This window comes from Populus euphratica, unplaced genomic scaffold (assembly GCF_000495115.2).
Source record: "Populus euphratica unplaced genomic scaffold, PopEup_1.0 scaffold25.1, whole genome shotgun sequence".
In the NCBI taxonomy this organism is placed as follows: Eukaryota; Viridiplantae; Streptophyta; class Magnoliopsida; order Malpighiales; family Salicaceae; genus Populus; species Populus euphratica.
The window spans coordinates 1,526,698-1,536,340 of record NW_011499851.1 but is presented as its reverse complement, the minus strand read 5'-3'; the positions used below and the strand labels follow the sequence as shown (position 1 = coordinate 1,536,340).

The window sequence follows — 9,643 nt, the reverse complement described above, 5'->3', positions numbered from 1 at the left end:
CTGTATGAAATGCGATTTGGACTATTTTAGACTTGTTTCTGCTAATTTGATCGTTTTGGATGCAATATTATGGTCCAATCATTGAGATTGTGATCGAAACTGGTGGTGGTGAATTAAAAAAAAAAAGATTGCCCGATCAGGAGGTATCTAAAGGTCATCATGGTGGTCGATGGAGGTGAAAAAGAAGAAATCGCACATGTTTACCCAATTACATGTGTTGAACTGCTATGTGGAGAATTTTAATTGTCTTGAGGGAAGGCAAAGTTGGAACACTCTAGACACCCGATCATGTGAACGATTTGAGGTGGAGAGTGGAAATTGATGAAGACCAATCTTAACGAATCTAAGCACTAGTAGTCTCGCTAGATGTTGAAAAATCAGGTATAAAACCAGGATACCCCAGATCACTTGTAAAGGAAAGCTGCAACAAAGCTAACAAATGGCTATATATACGAAAAGACAGTACGATGGATAGATATGACCTAAGAAGTTATGGCTAGGAGATTGGATTTTAAGCGAGACCGTTGTGACCCCTCCAATCTTTCTTGGGAACTTGCTTAGTTGAAGGATTATCCATACGATACTATTTTTGTATATGTAACAGTTTGTAATGAAACTATTGAAGACTAGCAGGATGACGACACAAATGAACACTTGGGTTCCGTATGATCAAGGATATGATGAAGTGGTGATTTCTCCAAAGAAGTTAGATTCGGTGACTGTGATTTTTTAAAGGGTAGAATTGATGAAAACCCTGATAATGGAAGAGAAATACAGCAAGGGAATAAAGATTGGCACCCTATTTTGACTTGAATAGGTATTGTAACAGGATAAGCTACTATCAAACATAAGCAAGGAATAGGGAGAATCTGAAGAATAAAAATTACACGAGGGTACATGGAGATTGTGCAAGAGTACCCGTAGGATTCAATGAAGTACTGTAATAAGACAACAGGTGCAACGAGAAATCCCTTGTGTTCTTGATAAAGGCAACAGGTGAGGACCTTCCAATGCATGCAAGAATGGAAAAATAAGCTGTTGTAGAAGCACCTAATTAAGGGGGTGTGACCATGTAATGTTTTGTATTAAAGAGTAGGAACAGGCAATAAAACCCTTGGAGGCTTAAAGAGAAAGTATGATTAAATAAGGGGTATAGCAGTAATTAAATAAAGAGATGATAAATATAAATAGGAAGTTAAAAAAAATTAAAGAGTGATCTGAAAATTGAAGGAGCAAACCGTGAGAGAGAAGAGGGGGAAAGAGCAAGAAGAAGAGAAGAGAGAAATTAGAAGGGAAATAGAAAGGAATTGAAGAAAATAAGTTAAAAGGGTAATATTTATGCTTTAATAGGTATAATATGTTTTCTTTAGCTTTAAATCTCAGTTTTGATGAATGTTAGGGTTTTAAAAATTTATGTTTTGGGTTTAAATGATGAATTAATTTGAATGTTAGGGGTTAATTGTTGGGAGTAATTGATTATTCAGTTGATTATGAAAGATTGTGATAATTTTGAATTGTAAATTGTGTAAATTGTGAAATTGAGTTAGAAATCTGGAAGTAACAGTAGGTTTATGTTAAAATTCTGGGATGGAGGTTGAAGATGACAAAATTTCAGTTTGGTCCCTCAAATTGCAAAAATTATTGTTTAGTCCCCAAACTTTGGAAAATTTACAAATTGGTCCCTGGAGCATATTCCGAGATTCTGAACAGAATATAATATGAATTATGGGCAGAATTCTTGTATAGTTATGAAATTTTAACACTTTCACTTTGGTCCTTCAATTTGACAAAAATTACAATTTGACCCTAAAAATTTAGAAAATTTTCATAATGGTCCCTAGAGCATAATGAGATGTTCTAGACAGAATTTAGGATTTAATATGGTCATAATTCCAGTATAGTAATGGATTGATGATATTTTTAATTTGGTCCTCCAATTTGACAAAAATTACAATTTGACCCCAAAAATTTGGAGAAAATTACAGAATGGTCCCTGGAGCATAATAAGATATTATGATCAGAATTTAAGTATAGTCATGAATTTATGATATTTTTAGTTTGGTCCTTTAATTTGACAAAAGTTACAATTTGACCCTTAAAAATATGATAAATTACATATTAATTCCTAGCTGTAATATTAGCTTTTTTTATATTGGTTTGATAAATAATTAAGGGTTATTTAGTGAATTATTATCAGTTTTATTATTTATTTTATTATGAATTAGATTTCGTAAAAACCGTTAAATTTTGAATTTTTGAGAAAATTGACTTGTTAGTTCAAAAACATATAGGGTTGTAGAATACACCCTTAATTAAGTGTATTAAATAGGTTAAATATTTTTTCAAAAAATTCTTGAATATATATCATTTGTATTCAGATAATCCTGATATTCTACCGATGGGACGTTAGTAAGATTTTTTTCAGTGTCTGCTTTTGACTTCTATTTGCTTTTGAGTTAGGTGAGAGGATAATTTTTCATATGCATGAAAAATATTATAAATATTTGATTTATTAATATGAATTGGATCATGCTTCTTGATAATATATATGTTGATTGTTATCCTTATTATGATAAAATATGATCAATTGTTGAATCTAAATTCTTGATATGAACCAATATATATTTGAATTAACTTCTAAATTGATACTCCTTATTTGATTGATGTTATGAGTTGAGCCTTGAGATATAAATATGTCTATTTAATTATGATTATGAATCTATAGATTTCAGTCAGAATACCTATGCTAACAGGGTAGTTAGTATTTTGTGCACATCGTGTATGAACCCTAGTTGGTTGGGGGAGTCACCAACATGTGTGGACTAATCATCCCACAGTACAGAGCCTCATGCTTATTGAATTTTGATTTTCTGACGAGTTTTACCATGTGATTTTCTTGTTATGGCCTATTTAAGAAACCTTTCTATAAGAACTTAAAGCCATAATTGTATATATATTCATCCTTGTTATATTACCTCATATGTGTATATTGAATGTTATCTACTCACTGAGTTGTTGAACTCACCCTCTCATCATTTATCCTTTTCAGGCTTATAATTTGATAATAGGTTACTTTTGTTGAACCTTCAAAACCTGTTCTTTTAGTAGTAATTTGTACCTTCTTTTATGTCTAGTTAGCGCTTCAAAATTATAAAATTATATGAACTCTTGTATTAAGACAATCAAATTATATTATGAAGTTAATTTTGTTAATATTGTTGTGTTGAACTCTGATTGAGTTAGTAGAAGTTTGTGTGTAAGTTTGGGTTCGCATAGATATGGAACCTTGGAGAGAAACCTTACCTATATGCCAGTCATCGATCCAAGATTTGGGTCGTGATAAACCGCCTATGATGAAAGGCGAAGACACCAAAGAGAGCTGGTGTAGGTGAAGCTGTCAAGCAGAAATATGTAAAAAGCTTCAAACATAGAAATCGAGATGGAAGATTGTAAGGAATGAACCGCAACTCTCTCTTTCTATGTGATCTGTGGCAGTAATAATCTCTCATAAGTCCACATGGTGGTGAAGAATTTTGGAGCCACTTTGAAGCATCTTAGCTGAAGGAGGATGTGACCGCCTATGAAAGGAGAAGACACCTTAAAAAGAAGGTGTGAGGGCCATGAGATGAGTTCAAGATCAGACCGCCGCATGACGATGAGCGAAGACACCTCAGGAGAAGGTGTGAGGGCCGTAATAGAAGCCTCAATTATAGAACGCCCCTAAAGCTGATGTGATGGCTAGATATGAGTGGACAGATGGATAGCCAAGGAAGTGGCTATGATGAGTATGGAGACAAATGTAGGATTGACTTTTATGGATATTGCCCTCATGCTAAAGATCAATGAGCAAAAAGACATTTGCCTTAGACAATAAGTGGGTGACTTATAGAGCATTAAGACACAACTGCTATGTAGGAGCACAGGGCATGCGCAGGTTCCTGGAACAAGTTGACTTTTCTCAAGGTGGTGAGCTCGGTGATGACATTGTAATACTCAGAGTATAAAGACAGATATGGATCAACCTTTAATAGGTTTCCCCTATAATTAAAGGTGGAGAGCTACCTGGACTATTAGACTAAGAGCAAGAGACTCATGGAGAAGTAAGGCATGATTTCTAGGGTGGAACAGAGGGCAAATGCAACTCCAAGATGAGTAGACTCTTAAAAGAGTGTTAAGCTCATGATCATATTGAGATACTTAGATAGACTATCGCACTTGGAAGGAGAAATTTTCATTTGAGGGGGTGTTGTAAGCCTTGGTGTGAGGCTTGATAAATCATTCTGGACTGAGCATGGTTGATACGCTCGAAGGGGAATGTTGTGTCCCAAAGACAAGCGTTAACACTATGTGATATGGGAGACCATCTTGTTGAAGTGATCCTTTAGTGTGAGCAAGGGTGTGCTTTGATAACTCTGGTGATTGAAAGGTTTGGCGAGTACTTGTAAACTTGGCCAAAGATGCTCTCGAAATGGTAAGGTTGGAAAAGTTGCAGGATACAAGCATATACTGAAGAAGCAAGAGAACAATTGCCCACATGAATGGCAAAGGAGGTGATTGTTAGGATTGTTGTCATTAATGTGCAGTAATCATTTACAGCTTCAAAAAGTAGGGTTGTTATTGTCAAAAGCCTACAATGGTAGGTGTGTAGCCAAGTTGTACAAACCATTGACAAAATGGTGCAACTTATGTGCTGCCACCATTAGTGCCACAAATCATGTCATGATTTGTGGATCTTGTCTTACCATTGATGCCTATAAATAGAGGCATTATTTGAAAGCAAAATGAGAAAGAGTGGTGAGTGTGTGTAAGAGAGTAGAGAGAAAGAGAGGGTTGTCATGGGCAGTAGTGTTTATGAGTTGGGAGTCGAGTTAGAGTGGATATGATCCTCCTTCTTTATGTATTTGTTTTGTATTCTTTCTCTATCTCTAATAATATAGACATCTCCTATGGATGTAGGGGATTTGCCGAACCACGTTAAATATTGTGTCAATGTGTTTAGCCTCCTATGAGTAATTATCAATACATCACTGGTCTGGATCCCAAAATGCACTTTTAAATACTAATTGCACCCCCCCCAACCAGTTTATTACTAGTCCCTAGTAATCAAAGTGTTAAGATAGAAAAAAAATTCAAATTCCACAAAACAAGATATTTATCATTCAATTTTCATTAATCTATCCAGATAAACAAACTCTCATTAAATTTATATATCTGTTGAATACCTCTTAAACAAGATATTAATAAATATTTTTTTTATACTTAATATATCAATACATAGGGGTTTTACTTTAAAAAAATTATTTTAATATTTAAAATTAACTTTCTTTGACTAGAATTTATTTAAAATGGGCATAAATATCCAATTGTAGATGACAGCAGGTTGTTAAATTTCTGAGAGGAAAATAACAAATTTTTTAAGTTTCTTTGCTGAAATTACATCGGGAAAAAAAAAACAATTATTAATTTTCCTTTCATCCCGGAGAGATAGAAGGAATTTCCTTGTTTAGAAAAGGAAGGCATTGGTTAGACAGATGGACACGCGATTGCAGAGAAGTTGCCTAGAGATTGAAATAGTAAACTATGTAGACAGCAATTATAGATTAGCCTAGCTGATGGTGATTGGAAGTGGCCTACCCTCTTACGAAAACATCTCATTGGCTACTAAAAATCATTTTCATGAAGGAAGTGCTCATTCAGATTCACCATATATATCTATGCAATGCCATTATGTAGAGTTAACTTTCGAAAGTTAAAGGCCAACCCCAACTCCAAACACCATTATTGCACTCCCTGGAGTTTCAGAAACACTAATTGGAAAGCTAAAAACACCATCCATGTCTGAGGGCGTGGTTACTTTTTTACTCACCAAGCTCGGAGACTTCCTCGCAGAAAGGGGAAAACAACTGGCAGGAGTCCAGGGTGAAGCAGAGTATATCAGTGATGAACTTGAGTTCATGACAGCATTCCTAAGACTTGCAGATGCGATGGAAGACGGTGATCCTGTTCTAAGATGTTTGATCAAGAAAGTGAGAGATGCAGCTTATGACACGGAGGATGCTCTCGATAATTTCAGCCTCTCCCTTGCAAGTGATACCGGGCACGGGTTTTTTTCCTGTTTCAGGAAAATCTCTCGCTCTATTAAAGATGCAAGAGCACGGCGTCGTATTGCCTCAAAAATTCAAAGCATCAAGTCTCGAGTGATCAGTATCTCAGAGTCACATCGGAGATACTGCAATAAAAATAATATAATGATTCAAGGATCAAGCTCCATCAGCATCCCTAGGCTTGAATGTCAAAAGGATGCCCTTCTACTAGAAGAAGCTGATCTGGTGGGCATTGAAAAACCCAAAAAGCAGCTGATCGAGTGGCTTCTTGGAAGTAAATCAGGACGTGAAGTGATTTCTGTGGTCGGAATGGGAGGCTTGGGAAAATCAACCTTGGTCAAAAAGGTCTACGATGATTCAGACGTGAAGAAACACTTCAAGTTCCGTGCTTGGATAACTGTATCTCAATCTTTTAAGAGAGAGGACCTCTTAAAAGACATGATTCAACAGCTCTTCCGTGTTCACAGGAAACCAGATCCAAAAGGTGTGGACAGCATGAACTATAATAAGCTAAGGAGTGTCATCCATGAATTCCTCCGACAGAAGAAATACCTGATTGTCCTGGACGATGTGTGGCACACAAGTGCTTGGCGTGCTTTCCAGCATGCGTTGCCGAACAACATCTGTGGCAGTCGGATATTAGTCACAACACGTAATACTGAAGTTGCCTCCACTTCATGCGTGGATTCCCCCGACAAAGTCTACCCTTTAAATCCGTTGTCTCAAGAAGAATCTTGGACTTTGTTCTGCAAAAAGATATTTCAGGATAACCCTTGCCCTCCACATTTGAAGAATGTTTCAGAAACAATTTTGGGTAGATGTGAGGGATTGCCGCTTGCAATTGTAGCAATTAGTGGTGTTCTGGCAACAAAGGACAAGAGTAAAACAGACGAATGGGAAATGGTACATCTTAGCCTCGGTGCTGGATTAGAAGAAAATGACATGCTGATGAGTGCAAGAAAAATACTGTCACTCAGTTACAATGATTTGCCTTACTATCTCAAATCTTGTTTGTTGTATTTCAGCATCTTCCCTGTGGGTAATCGAATCAAGCGTATGAGGCTTATTCGATTGTGGATAGCTGAAGGATTTGTGAAAGGCAAAGAAGGAATGACAGTAGAGGAAGTTGCACAAGACTACCTGAATGAGCTCATGAAGAGAAGCTTGGTTCAAGTGGTTAAGGCAACCAGTGATGGACGGGTCAAAACATGCCGCGTCCATGACCTCCTGCGCGAGATTATGATTGCAAAGGCAAAGGATCAGGACTTTGTGGCAATTGCTAAGGAAGAAGGCACGATATGGCCAGAAAAGGTTCGTCGTGTGTCGATACATAATGTCATGCCAAGTAAACAGCAAAGACATGTTGCCTCTCGATTTCGTTCATTGCTGACATTCTGGGGGGCAGATTGCAGTTATGAGTCTCCTGTGCACAACTTATTTTCTGGTCGTCTCAGGCTGCTTCACGTGCTGGATCTGGAAGGTGCACCTCTAAAAGAATTTCCTAATGAAGTTGTAAGCCTCTTCCTCTTAAAATATTTAAGTTTGAGGAATACCACAGTGAGTTTCATTCCAAGTTCCATTAGCAAGCTTAAGAATCTTGAGACGTTGGATCTGAAACATGCCCAAGTTTCTGTATTGCCTGCTGAGATTCGGAAGCTCCGAAAACTTTGCTACCTCTTGGTGTATCGCTATGAAATTGATTCTGATGACCGGATCCCCACCAAATACGGTTTCAAGGCACCAGCTCATATTGGAGGTCTACAATCCATACAAAAGCTTTGCTTCGTAGAGGCACATCAAGGCAGGAATCTTATGTTTGAACTGGGAAGATTGAAACAGTTGAGAAGGTTAGGAATTGTTAAGTTGAAGAAAAAACATGGAAAGGCTCTCTGTTCTTCTATTGAAAGGCTGACGAATCTTCGTGCCTTGTCTGTTACTTCAATCACAGAAAGCGAGATTATTGATCTGGACTACTTAGCATCGCCTCCTCAATTTCTTCAACGATTGTACTTGGCAGGGCGTATGGAGAAGTTTCCAGATTGGATATCTTCACTGGATAGTTTGGTCAAGCTGGTTCTAAAATGGAGCAAGTTAAGTGAAGATCCGCTGCTATCTCTTCAATATTTGCCCAATCTAGTGCATCTTGAATTCGTACAGGTTTACAATGGAGAGATCTTGTGCTTTCAAGCCAAGGGATTTCAGCGGCTCAAGTTTTTGGGGCTAAATAAACTAGAAAGGCTCAGGATGATAATTGTAGAGCAGGGAGCGATGCCTAGTCTAGAAAAGATGATAGTCCAAAGCTGCAAATCGTTGCGGAGGGTGCCATCAGGCATTGAACACTTGAGCACACTGAAAGTACTGGAATTTTTCAACATGCCGAAAGAACTAGTTATGACGCTGCATCCGAATGGAGAAGATGGAGATTACTTGAAGGTTGCACATGTGCCAGATGTTTACTCCACCTATTGGAATAATGGCACTTGGGATATCTTCTCTTTATTGAGTACCAAATTAGAAGACAAACATTCTGCCCAGCTTAGCCCCACTTTGTACAAACGCAACTATACTTGGAAATAACGTGCTGTGATGTCTGTCTGGTATATACAGATCATTGTAAATTAATCATGTTTATATTTATCTCTTCCATTCCCCTGTATCCTTCTTGGTGCACAGTGTAATGATTATTTGACTAATCTCGAGCATGGATTGTCTGAATAAGTTCATATCAAATTCAATTCCTGCCTGTTGTTGTCAGAGGCGGCTTAAGGTGAACAGGGGCCAAATGAGGCCTTCTCAAATATTTAAGAAATATGTTATTATTATTTAAAGCTAATTATCATGAGTTACATCCGGACCAGAGCATCTAACTGTAAGAGAGTTTCTCACATAGCCCTTGCTTATTCAACTTATAGAGCGAATGGGGTCTGGGATGTCCATTCTTATGAGACACTTAGTAAAGGAGACAGCACATCAAACCTCGCCATTGCCACAAGCAGACAATGAAATTCATGATTGTTGAAAATAGCATTTCTCTGTTGTCTTATGTTTGATGCTGAGTGTATGAACAGATACTCTAAATACGCAAGCAAGCTCTTCAAGGTCTATCTGGCTCTGATCATTGGCGTGTATATCGGTTGCTTTTGATGTATGAATGCTGTACTTCCATTGTCTAACCACAGTAGCGATGAAACAATATGCAATTGATAAATGTGCTGTGCATTGGTTGATTTATTGATTAAATGAGTAATAATAATTCTATTTAAAGTTGTGAAGTGCAGTTAAACCGACATAGCCAGCTATAGAGTGAATCCTACTCCGTTCAGGAAAGTAGACGACAGAATTCTAAATGGATTTGAAACGTTAGCAAAAGGTTTAATCCTGGTAGGACTCCATGTTGCTCCTGTGTTTATAAATAAACTGAACCTCACCAATTAATTATTACTATCAAATCATTGTAGTCTAGTCACAGATCTTGTTTGTCGATTCTCTCCCGAGTCTCTTCATCGGTAGCTGCTCCCTGTTTCTTGACTTTCAACTTC

At 37.3% G+C, this 9,643-nt stretch overlaps 1 protein-coding gene and 1 long non-coding RNA gene across 2 annotated transcripts; both read left to right on the top strand.

Moving 5' to 3' along the window:
• Window positions 1-1,293: 1,293 nt before the first annotated feature.
• LOC105121493 (uncharacterized) lies at window positions 1,294-3,174 on the top strand. The gene is made up of 3 exons (XR_841557.1): window positions 1,294-1,329; window positions 2,379-2,460; window positions 3,050-3,174. It is a non-coding gene; the product is annotated as an uncharacterized LOC105121493 (long non-coding RNA).
• Window positions 3,175-5,712: 2,538 nt separating this feature from the next.
• Window positions 5,713-8,824, top strand: LOC105121492 (disease resistance protein RPM1-like). The gene has a single exon (XM_011020150.1). It carries the CDS (start codon window positions 5,835-5,837, stop codon window positions 8,679-8,681), a length of 2,847 nt encoding a protein of 948 aa, XP_011018452.1. The 5' UTR covers window positions 5,713-5,834; the 3' UTR covers window positions 8,682-8,824.
• The last annotated feature ends 819 nt before the right edge of the window (window positions 8,825-9,643 follow it).